At 50.7% G+C, this 27,721-nt stretch overlaps 1 protein-coding gene across 3 annotated transcripts in view; it reads left to right on the top strand.

The window, feature by feature from the left end:
* Positions 1-27,721, top strand: part of LOC105189622 (protein split ends) — a 271,843-nt gene that overhangs the window by 232,407 nt on the left and 11,715 nt on the right. For all 3 annotated transcript variants that reach the window (XM_025305400.1, XM_025305401.1, XM_025305399.1), the window contains exons 3-5: positions 14,493-14,709; positions 22,233-22,387; positions 22,648-27,721. The exon at positions 22,648-27,721 is cut by the window's right edge and continues 122 nt beyond it. In XM_025305400.1, coding sequence (XP_025161185.1) covers positions 14,493-14,709; positions 22,233-22,387; positions 22,648-27,721 — 5,446 coding nt within the window. The remainder of the gene's footprint in view (positions 1-14,492; positions 14,710-22,232; positions 22,388-22,647) is intronic.

Raw genomic sequence — 27,721 nt, 5'->3', positions numbered from 1 at the left:
ACCGACGTGCCGACGTGTGCGTACATGTATCAATACCGTAACGAGGGTGCGCGTCGGCCGGCCTACCCACCCCCGGAGCGCTAAAAGGGACGTGGCGTGGCATTTTTGCGGAAACAACGCGCGCGACTCCTCGGAATCGGCGAGAGCGGCTCGCTCGTTTTCGCTGCTCTCAGAATTGTCGCGAAAATTCTCACGCTCCGTTTCCTCTTCGGAGCCGCCGACTGTCGCAAGAACAATTGCGCAATAGCGAAGATCTGATGAAATCGAATTTCGACTCGCGCGTATCTCGCTGTCGAGACGACACACAGTGGGGCCAGATGACATTTTTTTGGTTGAAAATTCTCTAGAGACCTGAATTGCCAAGCGATCATCGAGACACCAATGGATGAGGTTGATTCTGAATAAATTCCAAAGAGATCTGTCCAGCCGAAATTTCGAAAACATTATCGCTTCAGGGTTCATGGGTTTAGAGTTTGTCTGAAAAGTTTATCGTTTAAAGTACAATGTCTTGTATTCGACCTCAATGGGTTTCGAATCTATGGATACTAAATGTGAGATCCCAGAACTTATAATCACCTTTTAGAAAACTCAGAATTTCAAAGCTCAGCTAAAAAGTTCTCGGATTGATAGATTCCTAGGTTGATGGGGGGGGCTTAAGACTCAAAATCCCTCGGTTTTGTGCTCAACGGGTCTATATTTGATGTTTTTGTATTTCGGGCATATGAGTTTTGGGTTAATGGGTTTCTGCTTCAAGTTCGATAAATCTCGAGGTGTCTGTTGATTGGTTTCAATCCGCTGAATATACGCTATCAGATAGAAATAAGTATCGAATAATGAGTATTTCACAAGTTTCTCGCGTTTAACGATCATTTTTCCTCTCTTGGGGCTAATAATTCGAGACAAAAATTTTTTCTTAATTTTGACAAGACAGATCTCTTTGGAATTTATTCAGGATCAACCTCATCCATTGGTGTCGACGATCGATTGGAAATTCAGGTCTCTAGAGAATTTTGTACCAAAGAATGTCATCTGGCCCCGACTGTGCGACGAGTCGAAAGGGCCGCCCTTTTCTCGCTTTAATCTTGACTCCGAGCGGCAGTTTCATCGGCTATTCTCGGTGGAATGAGTACGAATAAAAATCCCACTTCACACAGCGATTTATTATTATTATTATTTCGAGAATACCGCGTGTGTGCTGCAACGGGGCAAATTAGCTGTACGGCGCTGGCACAAACGCACGCACGCACGCACGCACGCACGCACACACACGCGCGCGCATGCGGATAGATTTAATCGCCGAGGATCGACGCGGGATGGTTACATAATTGCCGGCATCCCGCGGCCGCATTGAACTCACGCGCGTCAATTCGTCGACAATTTATATTTTTGCCGAGACGAGAACTCTCTCACTCTCTCTCTCTCTTTCCCCGTGAAGTCGTCCAAACACGCGAACCTCATTGCGGCTCGCGGAAGCTACGACTGCCTCTCCGCGCCGGCAATCGATTTCAGATTGAATTTAATCGAAGGCACAAACAGCGACGCCGATTCCTCCAACTCGTTCTTCTCGTCTCCGACCGCCGTCGAAGACCGCCGAGGCAGCCTCGACGTTCGTTCGTAAACACGCGAGAGTGAGCGGAGCGGGCGCAGGTTGTAAAATTGCACTCTTTACATGTGCCGTTGAACGCGTTTCCGCGGCTTAATGTCACCGCGACCACGCCGTTCAGCGTTAAGTCGTTTCGCCATTCGCTTTTCGCGCGCGTAAATTCGTCGCTTTATTCGCGTCGCGGCTAAATTCGCGAGCCGACACCTGCTCGCGGCGCGGCGCGGCGCGGCGGACCGAATTTTATTTCCGTGTTCCGAGGGACGTTAATGAACCGTTTTACCGACTCGCTCTATGGGAAAGCGAACGCCGGTTAAATAAACTTGTAGGCGGACACGCCGAGCGTGCATAGCGGTTCTATAGGCTGAATACTAAAGCGGACACACACGCGGGACATTATAGTAAGTCACCGCTTTCGATTCTCTCGTTGGCGAGGCGTCGCTGGGAAACGAAAGAGAGGAAAAAAGCCCAGAGTCGGTGGATATCGACCAATTAGCGTGCAATCTCGGCCGGACTGCGAGATATCGGCACGAGGCGGGGCTGCCTGAGCGAGTGATCGTCGGACGTCGGAATAAATTCGCCGCTTTCGCAAAAATATATGCATGGGAAAAATACACGTGTTAGCGTATATTTCGCACGTTTTATGCGCGTCGATCGGCGCATAATGTCGCGTTGTTGAGACTCGCCGAAGTCCTCGCGACTAAACGTGCGCAGCAGCGTTTACCACGACGCGGCGAGGCACGCTAGGCGCATGTTCTCCGAATCGTGTTTTAGTTGACACTTTGTACATTTGATACGCGCTAAATTACACTCACGGGCGGCATGCGCTCGAGAGCTCCGCTCGTGAATACATATTCCGTCCGCGATATCCGCCGGCGATGTGCGGACAAATCAAGAAGATCCCACGAGAATGTAAAGACCCTAATGGCCGATAGAGCCCCGCGGCGATAAAAAGCGACTTGAGCGCGCCGGTCCGTAAGAGCCGAGAGAGAGAGGGAGAGAGACAGAGAGAGAGAGAGAGAGAGAGAGAGAGAGAGAGAGAGAGAGAGAAGTCTTAGCGCGCGGAAAATCGATACGCGATTGCCGGCCGGTGTTCCGAGGTGCGGCGGACAACGTGTTATGTCCTGACATCATAATGCGCGAGTGATAAAACGAGAGAGGATCGAACGGCGATCCTCGGTGCGCGCCGTCGTCGTCATCATCGTCGTCGACGTCGTACATTGAGACGCGCAGAGACCCCGAACGCGATTATCGTTCCTACGACAACGTGCGATTACGTGCCGATCGAGACATGCGTTTTGCCTGTCATTTGCGGATATTAATACGCTTGTTCGGCGCGCTCGGCTCGCACAAATTGCCGTCGCAGAAATTGCAATTTGCCAGGCGCTCTCGCTCATGCGCTCGCGAGCGCAGCGCCGCGTATCCGCGCGCAACGAGCGCAACGATCGGGACGCGAGACTTTGAACGATCGCGCTTCTTGCGGCGTACACGCGTAATGTGATCTAGAATGCGCAAGAGCGGCCGCTAAACGGTAGCCTAAGCGCGATTTCGTAATTGTGCCGATAATAATAGTGATGCGGGCGAGCGGCTACATTAACAATAAAGCGATCGCGGATCGGCAGCCTCGATATCTACGCGCGAGCGCGCGCGAGCGGTGCTTGATGAATAATTATACGTTTATGTACGTATTATATTGATGCGCTCGTGTAGGATGATCTCCCTCCCTCTCTCACTCACTCACTCTCTTACGGATGAAGCCTTCACGGCAATGACGTGTTACGACTAACGACTCGATCGCGCCTTCTTGTAAATTATATTACGTGTGACGTAACCCGGACCGGGCGCGCGGGATAGCGTCTATTAGTTTCCAGATCTTATCTATTAATTTATCGGATACATCGCCGCGCGCGTAATCATCCCAACAACAGTCGCGTTAGAATAAACGGACGGCGGGAGAGAGAGAGAGAGAGTCGTTAGATAATAGCTGACGCTCCAGCGCGGCGGCTACCTACACATTTCCCAAAATAGACGTTTATGACGCTAATTACATGCGGGATCTCGTATTTCGCGTCTACGCGTTTGGACGATGCTAATTAAAGTTTCATCTAAATAAAGGTGCAGTCCCCCCTATCCTCTCTCTCTCTCTCTCCCTCTCTCCCCCTCTCTCTCTCTCTCTCTCTCTCTCTCTCTCTCTCTCTCTCTCTCTCGATTCTCCCGCTCGTCTCCGTTTTCTCCATCGCCGCGGTCGAGCCGTTGCTCTCGGCGAACGATAAATAAGCTTGTAGCTCGAAAGTAAATTGTTTGGGGCTTAACTCCCGTGGCCGGGACACCGAAGCGCGACGTCTGATAATTTCTTCTTAATTAAGGTACCGATCGTTCGATCGCTCGCCCCGCTCCTATAATAATAAGCCGAGCGTAATTAATTATCGCCGGGACCTCTCGCGCCGTTTATATTCCGAGGTAATTGGCGACGATATGAAGTTACGATATTCGTACCGATATTTAGCCAGCTCCGGCGAAATGTGATAAGCACCTATATCGTACTTGTGAAAAAGGAAGGAGAGAGAGAGAGAGAGAGAGAGAGAGAGAGAGAGAGAGAGAGAGAGAGAGAGAGAGAGAAAAGGGAGGAGACGCTCTCTCGCAGTACCTCTCATTTCGCTGCGTTGATAATATTATTGAGCGCGTAATTAATGGCTGTCTTGTTAGTATTTTACGACTCACGCGAGTATCGTTCACTTATTATTCCTTCATTTTTTTGTTTCTTCGTTCCCTCTGCCCCTTCCCCTACCACTCGCCGTCCACCAATCCACAACGATAAGCCTTATTCATTCACGCAGCGTTTGTGGCCGTTTTATTTAACGCACTTCTTCATTCGAGTGCATTCAACTTGTAATTTCACGAATATAAGTGTCTTACAAATTTAGTACGATATTACAAGTGTAATTACAAGACGAGTAACGTATGACACGCGTATATACGGTACGAGAGAGAGGCTGCCTCGCTCGGCTGTCGATTTACGATTCGTATCATCTCCTCGCGATCGCCTTTTTCGACGCGCGCGCGTGACCTCGTGGCTTGATAACGTCATGAAAAAGTGAGCGGTGCGCCCGCTCGAGCATCTTTTATTGAATTCGCGGAACCGCTCGTCTTCCTCGTTCAAGCTTTATAAATGAGCCTCCGAGCCGCGAAGTTCGTAAAACGCGGCCATTATGAAGGTTCCGGCCGGAGTCTTCGGGGAATTTCGCGGGAACGGGCAAATTTTATTAATGTTAATTTCAGCTAAGTGCTATACGCTTATCTGGGACGTATTACGCTGAATTATACGGACTCGCGTCCTTTTTAATCGAGTTACGGGGCGACCCGTGATGGATGCAATTATAATTTATTTCCCGCCTTCCTTTTTTTTTCCCCTTTCTTTCCGCCTCTTTCTCTTCTTTTTTCTCGTCTACGAGCGTAACTTTTATAACGGTCCGCCTGGCACTTACGATAGATTACCGTAATATCGCGGAAGGGTCGGGGATCTCGTATTTCCAGCCCCGGGGGTAGATTCGCGTTAGTAATTTTTCCTGATGCACTGAAAATGTGTTGCTCCGCGGAGTTATTTACTTGGAAATATTTATCGTACAGGACGAGACACTTCGGACGAGCGGCCAGTTCTTTTTTTCTTTTTTTTTTTCCTTTTTCTTCTTTTTTCCAAGGCTACATTCTGAAACATGTCGCCAATCTTCGCGACGCCGCGCGACTTGAAGCTCCAATTCGTTTTACTTTCTTCGAGCTCGGGATATATTTCACGGTGTTGTATACGCTTCTCGTGTTGAGGATCTAAGAACTCTAATAATTACGGCAGAAAATATCTGGAATTTATTATTTGCGGCCACGCCGAGCCTCAAATTACGTTCTAAATACATAACACTCTCTGACGGAGCAAGATGAACAACCCGTTGGGAACGAAAATAATTCAACGATGCGCCGCTGCGCCGTCTCCTCTTTTTCTGTCTCTCTCTCTCTCTCTCTCTCTCTCTCTTTCTCTCTCTCCGAGGAAAAGGAAAATCGCCGCAACAAAAAGCGGCGCGTTTCGCCGTTCGCAAAACCGACGGTTAAATCTCCAACTCACGAAATATCCGCGGTCGACGTGCGACGGAGGAGGGGGTTTGGGGGGGGTGAGGGAGAGGTAGGAAAGGAGAAGAAGGACGCGATAAATTCCAGATACGAAAATTAATGCCGCGCGGAACGATATTCCGGTGTGCGCGACGGCGATGCAGTTCGCCGCGAATACGCACTGCATACTGAACGGAACATTATCCGACATTATAAATGAGAATCGTAAAACATTATGGCACATCCACTACCTCCGTTTTTCTCCTTCTTCTGTTTCTCGGTCCCCGTCGTTTCGTTTTCCCTCCCTCCCCTCCGCCGCTGCCGCGCGACTCGCGTTCGCCGCTCGAGATAAAATTACAACGACGTTCGCGCGCGCGCGCGCGCACGTCTCTCCCCCTCTCGCCCCCTCCAGTCCCCTCTCTCTCTCTCTCACACACACACACACACACACACACACACACACACACACACACACACCCTCACTCTTTCTTTCTCGACCGTCGACTTCTGAATTATCGCCCCTCGTTTGCGCTTTTCACGACGTATCTCCGACCTTTTGTTCACCGCTCGATGGAAAACGAGCGCAGCATCCTCTCGCTTCCACGGAACGAGGTCGAGCGGATGTTAATTATCGGATAGCGCTATCTGTTCGGTGATTTATGAGGATTACTTCCACCGCGCGAACCGCCGCGCCGATATTTGTGCCCCCTTGCCCCCCGGCCGCTGCTACCGCCACTGCCGCAGCCGCGCCAAATGCTGTGCAGTAGTATTTAACAATTATATCCATTTGTCGAATTCTCTGTATATCGGCCGCGTGTTAAACCTCCAATTACGCGACGCGCTCGTAACGTTTCCGCTTTTACTGCGTAACGCCGTAAAAGCGGGCCCTGAAACGCTGATCGGCTTCAATTACGTGCGAGTTCTCTTATCGAGCAGCAGTAATTGTTAATTGATTAATCTATTAGGAGATCCCGAGGAGATGCCGCGGCGCGTTGCTTTTATTGCGGTAATGAAGCGGTAATCAAAGAAATGGCGCGTTACGGGGGAAGAGAGAGAGAGAGAGAGAGAGAGAGAGAGAAAGAGACGGATAGCAAAGCGGGTGAAGTAATTATCCGCGATTATTCGATAATTGAACGTCCGATTAATCATTGCTTATTAATTTAATTATGGTGAGGGGAAATTACGATCGCAACACACGCGGGCCGGGCCCGCAAGCGGTGCGCCCGCGTGCGCGCTATCTTTTATTCATCCGCTTTCGTATCAATCGTGTTTATCGATTGCGCGCATTAATTTATCACACTGTCACGTGTATTTTTATCGATGCCGCCCGCAATAAAGTATAGTGGCAGCGTGATCATTTAGGTCAGCCGCTCATTAACGGAGCGATAATCATCGTTAGATAATTAAGCGAGCACGTGCGGCGTGCGCGCGCGCGCGCGCGCGTTTCCTTTCATTCTCGCCGCACGCGTAAACGTGGAATTACGGTTTCACGCGTGCGACTTCCTGACCGCCGCGAGACGAATTAGCGCGCGGCGCATTTACCCGGCCCGGCAGATTATAATTAACGACCATCGACTGCGATGCGTCGCGCCGAGATCGTACGGAGCGCACTTTTTTTTCGCATCCTCGCCCTTTCGCGGTATATCCTTGCGGCTCCGTGACGCTCGACGCGACACTGCGCGGCGTCGGCGCCCACGTACCGCGCCCTGGCGATTGACTCTTGAAATGTGTTACAGCTCATCGAGCTCGTCTCTCCTGATACGATTATCTTCGATCTCGTCATCTTTCCCGTCGTCCGCCACGCGTCACATCACGGAATGCATAATAAGGCGCGTAGCCGGAGCACGGAGGATCCGTGCGGTCGTGTTAATCGTGAAGCCAGTAATTAAATACTCGGGGACAAATTCTCCCACGCGCGTCGCAGTCAAGCCGGAGAGCATTTCTCGCAGAAACGGGGTGTGAGCGCGTGATTACGGCCGGAGAGAGCTGATAATTAATCGGTTAATTAATTATCGAGAGGTGTGCGGCGATTTGGACGTCTTCGCTCGCTCGCATGTTTCAGCGAGCTGTTTCTTCGTGATTACTTACCAAAGAGAATCGTGTACGCACATTATTAATATTATACATTGTTCTACACTGTCTAATTGTCTAACTGTCTAATATAATGTTCCAGTATTGTAACAATTGACGTTCCGGTGACATGCATTCTTAATCCGCGCTAAGACGCACGACTCGCGGTACTGAAATACATGACGCGATCCGCATCGCGAAGCGAAGAAGCAACATGGAAAGGGAGTTTTTTCCTCGGCATTGTTTCAGCGGCATCATCGGAAATGTGAATTAGCGTCGTTAGAAAAACTGTCAATTTCTCTCAGGTACTTCGATCGAGGATCGATGCGAAAGTCACTGCGCATCGTTTTGCAAGCGATAATGCTCGGCAATAACTAGCAACGGGTAACAACAATGTATTTCGCTCTTCGTAACAGCTTACGCTCGCCTAACAGTTGTTATTCTTCGGCACGTGCAATTTAGGTATTCGGTTGAATTAATTGCGTGTCGTCGCATCTCGTTTCGCAGCGGTGCGCTCCAACGGCGAGCGCACCGAGAATGCTCTTTGTAAACGACTGCAGAGACGCGGAGAGACGCCTTTCATTACGTCCGACAGTTGCTTGAGCTCAATAATGGCGATATTAATGCGGGAACAGCGGCGCCGATCGTAAATTAGATATTCGCATTGACGTCGGCCAGCGTTCATTGTCGATCCATATTCCCGCTTTGACGCGGGACTTTTAATAGTGACAGAGTTTAATAACGCGGCTCCGTAAAAGTTTATCATCTCCGCGCGCGCGCGCGCGGGGGTGCGGCTAGGCGTGGGGGTGAAAAACGCGCGCGAAAGGTCGCGTGTAAAACTTTAATGTCGCGGAAGGAGCTTTCGAATCGATTCTGAAAAATAGCGTCCTCGCGATGGCGCAAATCGATAGCTTATCGCGTTCGCGCGCGCGCGCGCGCGCGCGTGCGCAACGTGTTGTTCAACAATCGCTGGAGCATTATCAGAAATGCACGCTGCGATAAGTACGAATAATAAGGTCCATCTGCTAGATGCCGACTGGATATAATTGGAGTGCTGCATAATGCGCATTATTTGTTTGTACTTGCCGCGGGAAATTTCGCGGTGATTCTCGCGGCGTAACGACCGCGAGAATTCCTGACGTTTGATTTAACCTTGCCGTAACGAGCGCAAATGACAATGTGCCCGCTGTTTCGTTCAATTATATGCGGCTCGCTGTTTAGCGGACGTTATTGCTCGTACTTGCCGTAACAAATTAGCTACCGCTTATTACCGGAAAGAGAGACGTGCGAGCGCGCGCGGCAATCCACGAGAGAGCCGGCGCGCAATCAGCGAGCCGCGGCGCGTTCCCTGGGAATGCGTTAGTCCGCGAACAACAATCGTTCGCCGAACGTACGTACGTATACGCGCGTTTAATTATCCGCAGTTGACAGGTACGTAGACGACGTATAACGCGCGACATGCTCCCGCGTGATTGTCTCGAGAGCCAATTTGTGAGGCTCGAGGCCGAGAGCAGTCCCGCTGTCACAATTAAAGTCGTAAAATCGCGGACTAATAGCCTTGTTACGTTAATTCAGTGTAATGTCGCGCGGTAACGATAAACGCATACGGTATATATACCGTGCCCGTGCCTGTGCGCGCGCGCGCGCATGCGGGGGAACGTCGCGGGGCCGGCATAAATTTAATTTAACGACGTCGAGGTCGGCGCGTCGCATCGCGCGCGTCGCGTCGCCTCGCTTCGCTTCGCTTCGCCTCGCCTCGCCTCGCCTCGCCTCGCCTCGCGTCGCGTTGCAAAAGGGAGATAGAGAGGAAGACGGGTTGTGCGTTAGAATACAGCTCTGCGTGTGCAGTTGATTGGGCCTCAGAGAAGTCGGTGAACGTGTAGCGACACGATGATTTACCTCTCTCGGAATAAAACTGCCGGTTCGCGAGCTCGCGTATTCGCGGCAGAAATTCGGTAAAAATAGCCGCGACGAAGGTCGGTTCGAGATCCGTCCGTAAAATTCGAGGAGCTCATTTTATTTTGATGCGTGCATGTGTGTGTACACACAATGTATCAGCTCGCGAACAATTGTATTCATATATATGTATAATTATGAATGCAAAAAGAAATGTATGTAGAATATTGAATTTCAAACATAACATGTCGAAAATGAAATGCAATATCGAAGTCCAACTTTTTAAATTATATTATTATTTCGAGAATGACTCATATTTTGATTTAAAAAACTTTACTTTGGATGGAGGCGTGAAAGTGAAGGTTAAATTTATTTTCTTTTAACGGGACTCCAATTTTTAAATATCTATGTTACAGTTCTTTGAATTCAGCGACACAACCCTAATAATTGAAGATATGATGAAGAAAAAAGACTCCGTACTATTATCAGCCCATATCTTTTCGATGATATCGTAAACAGACGAATTTTTTTAAATTTTTTTATTGAGCAACTACATCTTGAGACGGGGCACCGTCTCAGCTTTTAGTTTAACCGTCAGATAACGCAAGAATGTTTTTTCCTGACTGATGGTTAAATCGATAGCCAGATCACTTGATCTGATCTACCCAGATTATTATTTGCGGGATAAAGTTCAAGAAATTGTTCATGTTAATCCTCCAACTACCAGGGAAAATATGATGCAACGAATATGCAAAACAAGCCGAATAATCTCAAGAGGTGAATTACAATGAGTGCCTAATAATTTTCAACGAAGAAGATTACAGACTTGCAAAGATGCCAGACAATATTTTGAACATTTTTAGATCAATGGAATTTTTCTTTTCAAAGAGAAAAAGAATTTGTTTGACTTTGATCCTATTTTTTGCTTCCTATTATCTTCATTTGACTTCCTATTATCTTGCATGTATAATCATTGAATTCATCATAAAAAAAGGGCTATATAAACGTAGATATTTAAAAGATTAGAGTTTCATGTAAAATGTCAAATGAATTTGATTCCGCCCAGAGCTAAATTCTCTTCATCAAAATGTGTCCTCCTCGAGGCGTTACAACTTAAAAAAAGTCAGCCCTTGATATCTCATTTAATTTTTGAGATACTACGTTTGAAATGCAACATCTTGTATATATCGGTTTGCAATATCCAGATACGCAGTTACGCATACTTTATATTCTTTTCTGTATGACTTGATATATTCAGGAGCGTGCAAAGAACAAGGAAGATCCGTTGACGAATAAAAGTCACGACGATTTCATTACATCTGATTAATCTTGTTCAATTATCAATAATTGTAACCGACATCTTTGTCGAGTCGAGATCATTGTTCATAGATAAACGAGGATGATGTTTGCATCTGATGTAATAACTCTTTAGATTTTGCTTCATCGCGTGTTCGGCGTGTTAAAATTTTTGCGTCGCAAGCGCGCGTCTAATTATGGATTTTTCACAGAAAGGTTATAGTATTAATCATCTGACTTTTTCCCGACATAATGGCCCATGCGATTATACGCGATATAATAATCCATTATATAAAACTGTTTCGTGTAAAGCTCCCGGTAACGTGTACTAGCTGATTCGTTTGGCGTGGTAATTACAGCCACCGCGTGTAGCAGTTTATTTTCCCTTTTGGGATGATCTAATCAAGGGAGAGAGAGGACTAGAGGAAGGGGGAAGGGAGAGAGAGAGAGAGAGAGAGAGAGAGAGAGAGAGAGAGAGAGAGAGAGAGAGAGAGAGAGAGAGAGAGAGAGAGAGAGAGAGAGAGATGGACTCTCCTTCTCTCCCGTGGTACGTTCATCCGGGCACCGACACGGATGGGAACGGGGTAAAAGCTATCGTATTAAAGTCGTTTCTGTCGCAGTACGGCGTCTCATTTTGCGTCCGAGAAAAAGGATTAAATCGCGGTTTCCGCCGGTCGCCGGTGTGATTACCTCGCGTGTGCAATGGGCGGCGTGTGACGAGAAATAATGCCGCGGAAAGCGGCGGCGCGTTAGCCTCGTACGCCTCGTACACCTCGCCGGCGAGGATTATTTAGGTAGTGATGCAAACACCTTGCGTACACTTGGCGTACGTACGACTGTATGCCGCGACGCAACCGCAATTGCGAGGCGAGAGAGGCGATGCGCCCCGGCGGACGGAAATAAAGGAATCGAGTTTTCCTACACGATACTTTATTCGCGCTGCACCGTCCCGTAAAGAACCCGAGCGTCTCATAAACTGGAGAACACAACGGGAGAGACTGTTGGACTTTTCAGCAGTACGAGAGACCGATGCTGTTCAGCGAAGATGATAATTTCCTTTCTCGGCACTTCTTTCCGTCACGCGTCGAGTCCGAACAGGGAAGAACAACAAATCAATCACCGCCCCCCTCCCCCATCTGAAGTCGAAGGATTTCGCCTTCAAAACTCTCTCTTCTCCATTTATATTCCCCCGTTCAGAATCTGTTTTCCGAACAAGTCGCTTGTTGCCTGCTATTGTCGCCATTGCTCTCCTCCTTCAAGGGGAAAGAACTCATCATCGCGCGATTCATTGATTATAATTCTCCCTCCGGCCAGGGTGGGTCACATTTCTGCGGTGGGTCCGCGACGCGACACACGCGCGCGTCGCGCGTCGTCTCGCATGTTCTCGCCGGTGTCGCGGTGGGCGAGTGGGCGCGATTAGCCGGTAAGGTGATCACCGCTGATGAACGCCTCTCCGGCGGGGGAATGAATAATAGACCAGTCGGAGAAAACACGTTCTGATTGAGTTAACCGGCGGCATACGTCATTACAGCGGCGCGGCGACTCGTCGGCTCTCGACGCCAAGGCCAACCGCCGCGCCGCGGTGTAATCTCGACGCCGTATTCAGGTCGTTCTTAATTAACCTGCCGGCTACTCTCAGCTGAGGTATGACAAATCCGTGCGTCGCTCGCGTTTCCTCGCCGTCAGAGCTGTCCGTGTAGCGGAGCTCGCCGATCCGCCGCGATCGGTCTTTTCGCCTCTGCTACCTCGAGCTGTCTCTCGCCGACGTTGCTTTGTTCCGCCTCCGTCTCCGAGAAGACGCGCTCGTCGTTGTTGCGACACGACACGTGGAGACGAAACGGAACTCGTCAATTAGCGGCGAATACGCGCAGTCACGGTGCGACCGGCACGAAAATACCTGGCAATTGCGGGTCTAACTCTAACGAGTGTAGAGGCATTTATTTCTAGTGGCTCGACGAGTGTTTGCTTATTAATATTAATCCTCTCGGGAGGGCAAGAAGAGATGACGATTCAAAAATTTCGTACAAACCACACATACACACACACACACACACACACACACTTGTTGCTTATCATCACGCCGCGCCGAGACTGGAATTTAGAGCGGAGCGAAATTTTTGTCACGCTCTACGCTTTATGCGCGAGCGATTCCTCGCGTTGCAGCGATCCAAGCACAGGCGCCACATGCGCGCGCTTCGTCATTTATCGTTTCCGTCATTAGCGATTAGCTACCGATCTTCCTCGTTGTCGGCGGCGGGGAGGAACGGGGGCGAATTGAGCGGCGGAGGCAGGCAAGGGGAGCGCGACGATTAACATTTTGCGCGGCGCGCTTTATGCCCGCCACTTATATATATCAAGCGGCATTATCTTATTTACGGTACGCCGTAATGGCACTGTGTTTGCGGCCGTAAATTGCCGCGGAACGTCTCTCGAGCTGACACGTAACAACGGCGTGTAGCCCCTCACGGCCATTACGGGCATCGGCCTGCGGCCTTCCACAACTTGGACGCATTTTAACTCCGCACGGAGCATCGCGCATCGATCATGAGATTCATGAGCGTCGTCAGCTGGAGCCGTTGACTCCTTCCTCTCGTTCCTTCCCCCCTCCACCCCCCCCTCCCCTCCAACCCACCTCCCGCCTGATCTCTCTCTCGCCTCTCCTCTCGCCGCGGCTCGCGTCTTTCGCTCGTGCTCGCGCTCGCGCGAATCGATATTCGCCAATTACGGCGATCCGCTCGACGAAAGCAGGCGGAGGCGAAGCAGATCCTCTTGTTATTGCTTCGTTCGGAGCGAAATATTTATTAGAGCGGATCGCGCGTGGAATGTATAAACACACCGTTGCAAATCCACTTTGTACTTACCGGAATTCACCGGAACACCGCGTATACTCTCTCTCTCTCTCTCTCTCTCTCTCAGAATCGGCCACGCGTGCTCTGCTACAAATATCTGAAACAATAAATGTAGCATCGCCGATTAGATACGAGTGTATGATTAATAGCTTGATGAGGAAGATACGCGTGGATATACGAGAGTGTTAATATTTAACGATCGTTGTAACTTGAGAATTTTTACTTGGGCAATCATGTCCCAGTTTCTCTCTCTTGCTCTCTCTGCGCTCTCTCTGCGCTCTCTCTCTCTCTCTCTCTCTGTAACAATCAGATAACACGTCTCTCTTTCATAAGCGGATAGCAAGGTGTTTTATCAAAGACGCGAGCGAGTGCGATATCCGCCGCAGATGCGACTCACTTTCAATCTACCGCATTCCATCGTCGTTTTAGCGAAGCCTCATTCGTCTACGATTAATATCCGCAACGGAGCCGTCGATTGCGTTTCGAGAGACTTTCAAGAAGACTCTCAAGGTTCGCCGACTCGCCGAGACTTTTACCGCAGGCGCTACTGAATTTCCCAGGAGTTTCCAGACTATTTGAGATTCGAGAACCTCGAAGTGATTGGACGCTGGCTCGTTAGTCCATCACACCAGCCGCGATACGATCGAGCGAGAAATAACGAACGGCGCGTGTTCTTGTTTCAGGTTGCGACACGACCTTGGAGCCCGGATCAGGGCAAGACGCGGGAGATGACCAAGCTCTGCAACCATAAGAGGAAACTTCTGCTGCCGGCTGCGGCCGCCAGTCCTGTTGCGTCCTGTACACCGGCGGTCTCATCGTCGACTTTATCTTCTGGCCCGACTACGGCCCCGATTCACGCGAACGCCGACTCGCCCACGTCGTCGGAGAAAACCAGAAAAGGTAAGGAACGCCACCGCGAGGAACACCAAACGTTCCGATTACTCGTGCGGCCGATTGAACGGCCGAGAAATCGCGACCGGGAGATTACGTTAATTTAATTCGGATATCGTAGCCGGCGCACAGTGGGGCCAGATGACATTTTTTGGTTGAAAATTCTCTAGAGACCTGAATTTCCAACCGATCATCGAGACACCAATGGATGAGGTTGATCCTGAATAAATTCCGAAGAGATCTGTCTTGCCAAAGTTAAAAAAGAAATTTTTTCCTCGAATTACTAGCTCCAAAAGAGGAAATATTGTCGTTAAACGCGAGAAACTTGTGAAATATTCATTATTCGACACTTATTTCTATGTAATAGCGCATTCAGCGGATTGAAACTATGAGACCAATCAACAGACACCTCGAGATTTATCGAACTTGAAGCAGAAACCCATTAACCCAAAACTCATATGCCCAAAATACAAAAACATCAAATATAGACCCGTTAAGCACAAAGCCGAGAGGTTTGAATCCTTAATTCTTTCTTAATGTGGGCTGAAATGATGAGCTTTGAAATTCTGAGTTTTCTAGAAGGTGATTATAAGTTCTGGGGTCTCGCATTTAGTATCCATAGGCTCGGACCCAAGACACTGTGCTTCAAACGATAAACTTTTCAGACAAATCCTAAACCCATGAAACCCATGAACCGATAATGTTTTCCAAATTTCGGCTAGATCTCTTTGGAATTTATTCAGGATCAACCTCATCCATTGGTCGGCCGATGATCGCTTGGCAATTCAGGTCTCTAGAGAATTTTCAACCAAAAAATGTCATCTGGCCGCCACTGTGTGGCGGCTCGCAAGACCAAAGATGCTGATTGAGTCGAATAAAGAATTTTAAGGTGTAGCAGAGGTGTTTCGCGGGTTCAAAAGAAATCTGAGAGACGAAGATTGCGTGCTTTCCTATAGAACGATATGCGGTGCGTTTGACTGAAAATCGATCGGATCGACGATCGATATCATTAACGGCCGAATTTTCTTTAGCCAGTCGGAAACGTTAAATCCCGTCGGAGAGGGATAAAACCGAGCGTTACGATGATCCAATGAAGCTCCTTCGGATTGGATAGGCGCTTACGCTGTTACTACGCCCAACTTCTCAATTTTCTCGCGCGTCAGACGACGAAGCGCCTTTCCGCGGAATCGATCAAAATCTTGAGATCCATCCCCCCGACGTCCGTTTCCATAATCCCGACGACTGCTCCGGCAGTCGTCAAACTCCAGCGCGCACCGCACATACGCACGTGAGCGCGCGCGAAACTTTCTTCATCGATCCGACGTATTAACAAAGTTTTCTGTCAAGTCGGACGTCGAACCGGCGCCATAATTGCCGAGACGTTTATTCACCGTCGCGCGGGAACACGTGCCAACTTTTATTGGAGGAAGACCAAAAGTTTTTCCACCCCGTCAAGTGAGCCGTGATCATTAGGGAAAAAAGTAGACGGTGGGAGAAGGACGACGAAATTGCGGCATTAGCGAAGTCGGTTCACCCACCATCGCCGTCGCCGCCGCCGCCGCCACCACCACCAACACCAACACCAACACCCACACCACCCTCTCCTCTTTAGGATCGTCCTTTCTTTGCCCGCTACGTTGGCATTAAAGCTCGGCGAGCGCGGCGAAGGGTGAGATGAGGGGGTGTCGGCGGGGTGGAATGATGTATCACCATAGCCGCCAAACTCTCCACCGAATTTCATTACCAAATCCCATAACCGACGTATCCCACCCCCGCCGCGTCTCTCCTTTCCTCGTCCTGTTCTTCCTCCTTTTTTCCCCCCTTACTTTCGCGCCGTTAATTAAGCGGCTGTTGCAGAACGCGGCGTACACGCTCGCAGCGCACCTCTACCTGTACTCCAAATTGCGTCGGCTAGAAATTATAATCCGCTTGTAGATTGAAAGCCAGCCGCGGCCGCGTTGGCGACCAACGGTTATTAAACTTTCACCCTGGGCATCGTAACTGCGCATTTTAATATTATTCGCGGCGCGGAGAGTTCGGACGCTTCCCTCCCCCCCGCTCTTTCTCTCTCTCTCTCTCTCTCTCTCTCTCTCTCTCTCTCTCTCTCTCTCTCTCTCTCTCTCTCTATCCTTCTCCCTCTCACGTTTTCACGGAATGTCGGGATTACTCGGACGTCATCGCGGTGACATATTTATAACGCGAACGTCGATGACGGAATTTTACGGTTTCGGTCTCCACCCCCGCGCAGATTTATATATCGGCCTGCCAGATAAAACGCTATTACGCGCAACGAAGAGAGAGGGAGAGAGAAGGAGAGAGAAAAAAAATATTACATCTACGTATCGCGAGGCCGGTAATTGAAATTTTAAAATCCTGTTCAGTTTACTCGCTTTTTAGCGAATAGAATTCGCACTCTTGACACCGTCGGGCAAAATAGCCTGGCAATCGTGATTTATCAATTGAACTTTCGGCAACTTTCTCTCTGTTCTTAATACGCGAGATTTTCCTCTCCCAAGACGCATGTCCGTTTGAGCGTTTCTACGTACAATACTGTTTCTTTCTAACGTATCACAGAGCGGTAACAACGACAACAATAACGACGACAATAACAACAACAGCCAAATAAATCGATTCGTTGCACGATCGATGCGAGGCGCCAGCCCTCGTAAACAGATTAGCGCGATGCGTTCCGTTGCGTGAACGCAGCCGCACGCATCGGGCCCACAGGGTGGCGGCGGCGGCGGCGGGCCGTTTCGCGTTTGCGTCTGGAAATCTGGGCTGGAGTTTAACTTGAGTTTATGGCTGGTGTGTAAGGTAGAGGATATACATGTCGGTGGCAGTGTTTTTATGGGACTTTATGGGGTCGTTTTAACATCGACGCACGCTCACGCCGCTTCGATTCCAATTCTCCGGTGATATAAAACGACACGCCGGATGGGGGTTGGTTGGTTTTTTTCTTTTTTTCCCTCGGCTCTTTCTTCTCTCTCCGCCGCGCCATCGGGGGGTTTGACGCGCGCTAGCGCTCTGCGCAAACACGCGCACCCCTATCTGCCCCTGCGCCCTCCTACGGCGGGGGCAGAGAACGGCAAGGGGGATTGCGAGTGGAGAGGTTCGAATGAATCTTTATCGCTGAACGCGAGCTCCAAGTTTTCATAACGCGCTCTCTCCCCCTCTGGGAGCCGATTTAATTTCCCCTTTTCCCGATTTTCAGTTTGACTTTGCCGGCTGAAGGGGAATGATGGTCTTCTCTTACGTACGATGGATTACATACCGCGCTGGGAGTAGAAATGATTAAACGCCTCTCTCTCTCTCCCCCCCCCTCTCCGTCCCTCATCACGGCTTTATCGGTCACGAGAGCGAAGTGGAAATCAGAATTATCCGAAACGCTAAAAGTTTAATTATAAGCGCCGGGTATCACGTTAATTCGTCCTGAGTCGGACGTTATTATGGCATATTTTTTCCTTGTATTTGTACGAAAGCTGAGCGAGAGAGAGAGAGAGAGAGAGAGAGAGCCACCCTTCCCCGTTGTACAGCCCACAGGGATTTATAAAATATACCGCACTTGCGCGAGGGTTGATTAGAGTAATTAGACGGATCCCGTCGCTTTGTGTAAACAGAGAGAGGTCCATGGAAAAAAATAAAAAACACGAGCCCGAAATAAGCTTGGCGGGTGTTGGCTGGTAAAGGCGCCGAGCTAATCTCTCTGCGCGACATCATATCCTCCGTAATGGACACGTGCTAATTTATCGGGAAGGCGAGATAGGTGCGATTTAATGAGAGCGACGACACGCGTTCCGCGATTATCGAGTCTGGGCGACAATAGGCGTATCCGAATCCGGGGTGCGGCTTACACGATGTTTTCTCATCGCTCTAAACAATTGCGCCCGTAAACAGTTTCCCCCCGGAGCTCAATCGATCACTTTTGTCCTACGTCGACGTCCTCGCAGCACGGCGGCGTCCCGGCGAGGAGGAGCGATTTTACGGGGCGACGAACTCCGATACGCCCCCTGTACAAGCTGCGCCGTCTGCGATTCCGCGCTGCAGGTGTCGGATTTTGAAAATTCCTTTGCCGATCTTGTTTGCACAAAGGCGCGCCGCGCTTCCGTTGCCACTCCCACGCCGTGAGGATATCGCGTCGCGTAAACAGATTAACCCTACTACATCCACCGACCGGCCGGTTAAGCCTATTCAGGGTCAGCGTTTCTTTCGCTGGAAGGTCTGTTTGCACAGGATGAGAGAAACGATCTTCCCGAGGAAGCTACTGTAGAAAGCAAAGTGTACCAAACATGAGATCCTGTTCATACATACAAAATGAAGAAGAAGAGGAGGAAGCGTTTCCGGCTCCTGAAATGTACGTGCAATTAATGAGATTACGTAATCGGATCGGGAGGAACGAATCTGTATGCAGAGCGACGGAAGCGTTGCGCAGTGAATGCGCGGACGGATAAAGGATCAATTCGAATTAGTCTGATTGCATCGGGAAAGAATGGATCACGGGAGACCCGATTTCCTGTCGGCCACGTTCGTCGCGGCGAGATCACGGCGATGGTCCGAGGTGGCCATATCCCCAGACCAATCGGCCGGCTCGTGTCTTCTTATCGCAGCGACGATCAATAAAGTCCCGGGAGGAGGAAAGAATCCGTTCTCCCTTCGCTGCCGACGACGACGACGACGTCGACGTCGACGTCGTCGTATCGCGACGCCCGTGCGGGGCTGATGGTGGAAGTGGTGAAGGTGGCGGCAGCGATGGTGGTGGTGGTGGTGGCGGCGGCGGCGGCGGCGGGTACAAGAGGAAGGGGCTGAAAGAAGCCAGGTTGCATAGCCGGTGGGGGTTGTGTGCGGGATGATGGTGGTGGTAGACACGGAGTTGATAAGGGTTAATTTCGTACGAGGAGCCACGGTCGCGCGCATGAGAAGCGAGCGAGCAGGGAGAAGAGAGAGAGAGAGAGAGAGAGAGAGAGAGAGAGAGCGAGAGCGAGAGGGGTGGTAAGCCTTGCGGTCCAACGACTATGTCCGGTTGTGATTCTTGCGCCTGCCCCGAGTGACGTTTGTTCCCTCGGCGGCGGGTCTTTATTGCTTTCTCTCTCTCTCTCTCTCTCTCTCTCTCTCTCTCTCTCTCTCTCTCTCTCTTCCCTCCCCCCTCCCCCCTCTCTATCTCTCTCCCCGACGTGTGCCCGTCTCACCCTCTCTTGCTCCGAGCCACCCTCGCCGACGGCATCCGCTTCCGTTGCTCGGTCGCGCAAGCGCATTTTGATTTCGCGTCGCTCAGTCCGCATCAACGCCTCGACGTAAACGTAACGCACGATCATCCCGGCGGATTTTCATGCTCGCATCGAAAGTCAGCCGCCGCCGAGGCCGTCGTCGCGGCGCGAACGGGAAGCCGCGGCGCTCGCCGACGCGTCTGACAGCCGTTGTCGAGGTAGTTGAAGCGCCGAGGATGCCAGCAACGTTTGCTGCCTGCCTTGCTGCTGCGTCAGTGAGATCGATGGAGAGTGGATCTATCCCGCGAGATCACGAATGTCACCACCTTTGTAGGTGCGTTCTCGAGCCTCCAGCTCGACGAGCGTAACGAGCGGTAACGATACTCTCCCGCTGCTGGGAATCATCGCCGTCTCGGATATCGCGCTCGGACTTATGTACAAGTTCGTTGCGAACCCTCCAGCATTCCAGGCCCTTCCTCTCGCGAACGTATGTCCTACGTTTGTTCGCAGAGTCACTCCCCGCGAGCGCTGTTAGCCTCTCTGCAGCCTTCGCAAATCATGTGGAGTCAGCCGGCACTACGGCTCAGATCCTTCCATCTGTATTCATCAGGCGCGCATACGTTGAGCGTGTCTATTCCGGCTTACCACGCCGGTTGCAGAGGGAAGATATATTTTCACGGGGGATGTGCGTTCGCGGGGAGGGGGACGCAAATAATCGCCGCGGAAGTTGCGCGCGCGGCTCCGTGTAAAATTCGACTCCATAAAATCAATCGGTCATTACGAGCGAGTCAACAACCGAGCATCCTGTACTTAACCGAATAACGCGGCGGCGCTTGAAAATAGCCGCAAACGGCGAAGTATATCTTCCAATTACCACGTCGCCCTCTTTCATCGGGTTTAACGACGAGAACGTTTATTGCTCGAGCCATTGACTGCAGACATTCCGCGGCGACGTGGCGCTCGGTGGAGGGGAGGAGACTTTACGCGTTCGCGCGAGAACCCCGGAAGCCACAAAATGGATCCAAAGATTTTACGCAAATCTTCGTCCCCTTGGAAATCGGGTTAAACTGCCGTCGTCAAGGGCGGACAAGTTGCCTCGCTGCCGCCGTAGATTCATTACTACGCTCACCCTCCTCTTTTGCTCGCGCTTCTCGTCGTTTTCATGCTTTTCCCTCTTCGCCGAGAATTATCTACTCGCTCTCCCCGTACCAATCGACGCGCACGGAGAATAATTATCCTCTGTAGGCTTACAGATAAAAGATCCCCTTGTCCCCCCCCTGTCGCCCCGCTGAAAACCTTATCCCTCCTCTTTTCTGACACGTCCTCTCGTAAATCACGGTAATTTGGAAGTGCCGATGGCCCTCGCGGCGGTTCTTTCGTGCTGAATACGCGCGAATGACAGCCTCTTTACGACACGTAATAAATCTATTTCGTCCTTTCATTACACACACACACACACACACACACACACACACACATACTGCAGTCTCTTTGGAAGGGTTTTCAAATAGTTCTCAGCTTTTTACTCGCCCTTATGTATCTCTTGTGCATTTGCGCTACACTTGTAGGTTTTACACAAGTTGTAATTTTAATTTTGCACTGTAATTCATTTCAACCTTCATTCCGATTCCGATTTCAAGATTCGATTGGCGTTTGCATCTGTTGTGTGAAAAAAATTGAAGTTTGTTGGAATTTTTGAAAGATTTAACTGTCTTTTACGCATGACAAAAAATGTTTGGTATTAATGATATAAACGGAGCTTTTTGTAAAACTACCTTTATCCTTATACGAGAAAGAAATTGAAATTTTTTGAGAAAGGTTTTCGGAAAAAGTTTAGCTATCTTTTGCGTGTAACGAAAGATATTTGGCGTCAATTAAGCGTAAAAACTTGTAAAACTATGTCCCTTTGTTTTCTAACGCGATGTTACTTGACTCACTATCGACGATATTTCCACTTCGTAAAAGATACAGACCGGAATGATAATACACGAGGACGGAGGGGGAGGCCGACGTTTTAAACAGTGGAGAGTTAAAGCACGGAAATGTCGGGCTAAATACGATTTAACCTTGCGGCGGGATTTCAAATGGAACACTTGCTTCATTAAGGAGCTTGGGAACGTCGCCTGAATAATAAGCGAGAAAGCCGGCACCGGGGTTAGAGCGAATAAGTCGTATTTTAATTTCTACAGCGCCGGGGACTTATCGTCTTCCACAATTGCGCTCTGAACGGGAAAAGCCTTTGTCGATTCAATTTCAAGTAGATGCCGGTGGATCGAAGATAATTGGATTCCGGCCCTGGTTTATTAAGAGATACTTTATTGGCGTGCGCAGATGGTCACAGCAAGAAGAAGAAGAGGAAACTAGGAGGCATAGGCGGCATTTATTCCGGCGTCTCGGTTTCGCAACTTCTGGCACAACGGGAGAGAGCTATTGCCGCGGTCGCGGCATCTGGAGTTCAAGGTTCACCGGTGCCTAATGGATCGCAGGTAATTGAGTCGCAGCTTTAATTGAATCGCAAATTATTCGACTCCTTTTCGGACACAGATTTACGTTTTCGCCACATAGTAGCGAGCGAGTTTTGCAGCGATAGCAACACGTAGTGTCGCTGCTACTTTAAATAAATCACCGCTGAGTAAGCATATTACTGTATATAGCATTAGCATTACGTAATATAAATATATATGTAACTAATAATATACACATGCGAAAAAGAAATATTTACGATACCAATCGCTTGACTTTTTAGGTATGGCCAATCGCGATCCCGAATCTGCAGGTCCAGCAAAACGGCCAACAAATCTGCCATCAGTCTTTAAATTCGCCTTCTCAGAATCACGATGTGAATAATTGTACAAGAAACCCTCAGCAGAGGTTAAATCAGCACAATATGTCGGGCATGCTGATGGGCAACCCGTTGGTTATGAATCAGCAGGGAACAAACTTGAACAATATGACTCAGCAGCAGATTCTCCAGCAACAACATCAGCAACTAATTTTGCAACAGCAGCAGCAGCAGCAACAGCAGCAGCAGCAACAGCAACAGCAGCAGCAGCAGCAGCAGCAGCTTATTCAGCAGCATATATCGCAACAGCAGCAGCAGCCACAGCAACTGCTGCCTCATCAGCAACAGTTGCAACACATGCAAATCTTGCAACAGCAACAAGAACCGCAGCAGCATCAAAACGCGGTAGTGAATCATTTGGCGCAACAGCAAGCTCCTCACTACGTCAGTCAACTGAATCAGCAGCCGTTGCATGTAATGCAACAACAACAGCAACAGCAGCAGCAACAGCAACACTTGAATCAACAGCAGCAGCAGCAGCTGCATTTGCAACAGATTCAAAAGCACAACATGCAGCAGCAGCAGCAACAGCAACACTTGACTCAGGAAGTAGATCAGCAGCAGTCGGGTAATTACAACCCTCAACATCCTGCCGAGAATTACGTGCATCACATGCAGTCTGCGCAGCTGCCGAATCAAACCACTCTTCATCCGCAACTTCATCAACTTCACCAGCATCAAATGCAACAGCAGCAGCAGCAGCAGCAGCAGCAGCAGCAACAGCAGCAGCAGCAGCAACCAAATCAGCACACTATGCAACCCCAATCGACGGATCCCTTCCAAATGCAGATTCAACAGTTACAACAGCAACAGCAGCAACATCAGCAACAACTGTCGCAGGTGTGCATTCAGCCGCAGTATTCGAACCAGCAAATGAATCATCACTCTGTGGATGTCATGCAACAGCAGCAGCAAGGCTCCGCTGTCATGACCAACGTCAACACCACGGACATTCAAAACAGGCACAACCGAGCGCCATCGGTCACCGACGAAGATCTAAACGTCAAACAGTTGCAGCAACAACAGCAGCAGCAGCAGCAACAACAGCAACAGCAGCAGCAGCAACTCTTGTTGCATAATTCGATGCAGCGACATCACGTGATCCAGAATGGCGGCTTGCAAAGTAATCCTCATGAGAATGTCCAACGGATGTACACGCAGAATCAAGTACAATATCCGGTGAGAAACTTCGATCCTTCCAAGGGAACGAGTGCAGACGGCAAGATGGGACATCAGCAGCAATTCGTTCTGTCGAATCACGCGGGAAGAAGCCCGAACGCCAGTCACGCCGTCGAGGCGCAGTCTGGTATGGGACCAAACGGGCAGCCCGGCAACATGCATTTCAACAACAGAACGCCACCGTGGCAGCAAAATCGCCCCGCGGTCGTGTCCCATCAGCCGTCCGTCGTCACGGTGCAGAATATCAACTGCAATTCGTTCGATCGCGTGCCACCTCTCCATCATCACATTCCACAGGCCTCCACCTGGACCGACGAGGCCGCGCGGAAGAAGGCCAAGTCGACTAAAGTGATCGCGAAGAAGCAACGCCAGCACGGCGTTGCCGAGTCGAGAGCGAACAACGGTCTGGAGCACTCGACGCCGAGTCCGGTGGACGAGTTCAGCGAGAAGAATCAGCAGAATAACGGTCAGATAGGTACAACGTTTAATAACAGCGGTCCTTCGTTCCTAGAGGATCCCAGCGGATACCTCGCCCAGCAGACGGCGCTGCTAAATAGTACGATATCGAGGCAGACTGGTGTTAGTAGCTCTCAAATGGGGTTGATGAACAATAATCCAAAGTCGTCGCCTCAAACCAGTCACGGCATGCATGTGCCTAACAACAGCAACGCCTATCTTCCTCAACCAAAGCCTTCCTCAATCGCCAGCCCTACGAGTACCTCGTCGTTCACTTCCGTAAAGAATCACGCGACCTCGCCGGTCGTCGTGCATAGCAGTATGACGCCGACGTCGAGCAACAGCGGCACCGACTCCGAGAGCAGTCCGTGTCAAGGTTGCGTCACCAGCGCCGACACTCAATCCTACATTCAGGATCAGTATAAGCAGCAGATGCACCGGCAGTACCTGATGCACACGGATCAGCGCGAAGATCCGGTCACGTCGTCGACGTTCGGCGAGAGGTATCAGACGAGCCAACAGCAGCAGGCCGACTCCAGGCCGATCCAAGGCGGCACTGTTAGTACCAGCCACGGATCTCCAATCGGCACAAACAGTCCCGCGAATTCGGACACGCCGGCGGCCTCTACACCCGGCATCTCGCAGCCGGCGACGCCTCAGAGTCTCATCTCATCGCAGCCGTCGACGCCGCATAGTTACTCGCAACCACCGACGCCTCATTCGCATGTCTCGGGTCAGATGCCGCCGCAGACGCTGACTCCGCAGGCGCAACAGCCGTCGCAGTCGTTAATCAGTGGCGGTATGCAGGAACAGAGGTCCGAGACTCCGTGTTCCGGCACGATGAGCTCCAGCGGCATTCCACCTAGCACCTCGCCGTCCCAAACATCCTCCTCTACGTCGGACAATTTGGCGCCTCAGGTGAAACGACAAATAACGACCAGGCAAAATTCCCTCGACGGCTATCAACCTCACCCGCATACCGTCAACGCCGTGTCCAGGATACCCATCAACACCTTCGGCGGTGCATCATCCGTGATAACGACTATGGCGAGTAGTCATACGGTCAGCAGTAACACTATCACGTCGGTCTTAGCGGGCAGGGCGAATACCGCCACCGTTTCCATAAACACACCGTCTGCGATACCGAATCCCGCTCTGCCGAATCTTCTGCCGAACAAGCCGCAACATCAGGCACAGTCCACTACTACGTTGGGGAATGTAGTATCGGGCACTACGGTTACTACTCATTCCTCCGTGCCGCATAATCAATCGTCGACGATGAGCGTGTCAAAGTCGCCACTCGAGATGGTTCAGAGCGTTGTCAGTAGTATACAAGTACCTCAGGCGAGCACGAATTCGTTAGTGCAGCCACAAACGCAGCAGCAACAACAACACCATCACCACCACCAGCAGCAGCAGCAGCAGCACCAACAACAACAACAACAACAACAACAACAACAACAACAACAACATCAGCAGCAGCAGCAGCAGCAACAGCAGCAGCAACAGCAGCAGCAACAGCAGCAGCAGCAGCAACAGCAACAGCAACATCCTCAGACCAATGTTCAAGTTCATAATGTCCTCACTTCCGGAGGGATATTGAAGCATCCAGCCGGATCGACGTTACCACCTGGTCATATACTGGTGTCCAGCGGTGGTCAACTCATAATGGCGAGCACTGGGTCGGCTATTAACGGTGTCATGGCGCCTCCACCACCGAAAATCATTTCCAACGCTAATTCTATGCCTCCGTTGTCGGTGTCCCCGATGGTTACCAGCGTGACCGGTGCCGTCAGCCAGGTTATCCCTGCGGTAGGGGTAGCTCAGCAAGTGATAGGGCAACCGACGGTACTGGTGAACACTATACAGACGCCGGTGTTGATACAACCCAGCGTGATGACGATGGATGGCATCAGTCAGAACGTACAGATACCACATCTGACGGTCGCCACCGGCAACGTCATACAGAACACTCAGTCGATCCTCGACGCGAATCAGGACGTTTCCCGAACGGTCGGCGCTAATCAAGGCATGATGAGTCGGCAGCCGGCGTTGTTGTCTCCGGAGTCGGCGATGACGAAGAAGAAGGCGTACAAGAAGCGCAAGACGAATCCCCAAACTGTGGCGTCCATGTTACACATCGCCTCTTCCCAGCAGAACGCCGGCATGCTGATGCAATCGCAGTCTAACTTTGCGCAACAGAACTTCCAGGCTCAAAGCATAGGCGGACCCATGCTGCAGGCGCTCACCATCGTGCCTGGTAAGGGCGGGGCACCGGCGCAACTGGTCATGAACGGTCAGACCGGCGCCGCGTCCGCACAATTCAACGCCCAGCAGATAATCACGAATCCTCAACCGGCCCAGCAAATCAATCTCCTCCAACCGGTGAATCTGTTGAACGGTGCGACCGGAATGGTTCAGAATTTTCCTACCATTCAGCAGTTTATCGTGCCGGGCTTAGGCAGCATGGTCATGTCCGCTGACGGGACGGCCACGTTGCTACAGGACACGGGGAACATCGGAATGCAGCTGCAGATACAGAACGTCAACGGTCAGAACGTGCTGACGCCGGTGCAGAGTCACGGCGGCATATTCAACCCGAGTCAAAGTATATTGGCCGCCGGTCCAGCCGGTATGGTGATCAGGGCGCCGCAAGCGACCAGCGGCAAAATCATTCAGCAGCACAGTCCGGGAGCGCAGTTCTTGTCGCCGAATAGCGGTCAGTTCTTGGTGAACGGGACGACGTCCTTCGGTAATCAGCTGAGCCCGATAGTGGCGAATGTCAGCCCGAATCAGCAGGTGACGTTCAACACCTCGCAAGTACGGCCGCCGAACATGCAGGGCCAGCAGGAGTTCATACAGATGAACGGGCAAACGCTCATGGTACCTTGCGCAACCGCGCAGAATATCGCCGTTTCCTCAGCATCAAATCAGCAGAACACGACTTTCGTCCAGCAGAACACGACGATCGTGCAGCAACAGACGACCATGGTGTCGAATAATCAGATACCGAATTTTCAAGGCGCGGCTTCCAACGGCGGACAAGCCGTCGACCCGTCTTTGAATCTTGACCACAATCAGTCGTACATCCTGAGCTCCGGCATGATTCAGGGAAAGACGTCGTCCTCGCCTAAGAGTGGCGTGAACTCGCCGTCGTCCGATCAGAACATGGAGCAACAGCAATACGTGCTCGCGAGCAGCAGCACAACCGTCGTGGAGAAGACGGCTTCGCAGAACGAGCAGCACAGTCCGCTGATGGCAAGGCATTCCGTGTCGACTCAGACGGCCGGGAATCAGACGAACGTGGCGCAATCGGCGATGATGCGGCAAGGGTCGCCTCCCG

The sequence above is a fragment of the Harpegnathos saltator genome, unplaced genomic scaffold (genome assembly GCF_003227715.2).
Source record: "Harpegnathos saltator strain DR-91 unplaced genomic scaffold, Hsal_v8.6 scaffold694, whole genome shotgun sequence".
Classification (NCBI taxonomy): Eukaryota; Metazoa; Arthropoda; class Insecta; order Hymenoptera; family Formicidae; genus Harpegnathos; species Harpegnathos saltator.
This window is presented reverse-complemented; position numbering and strand designations above follow the sequence as displayed.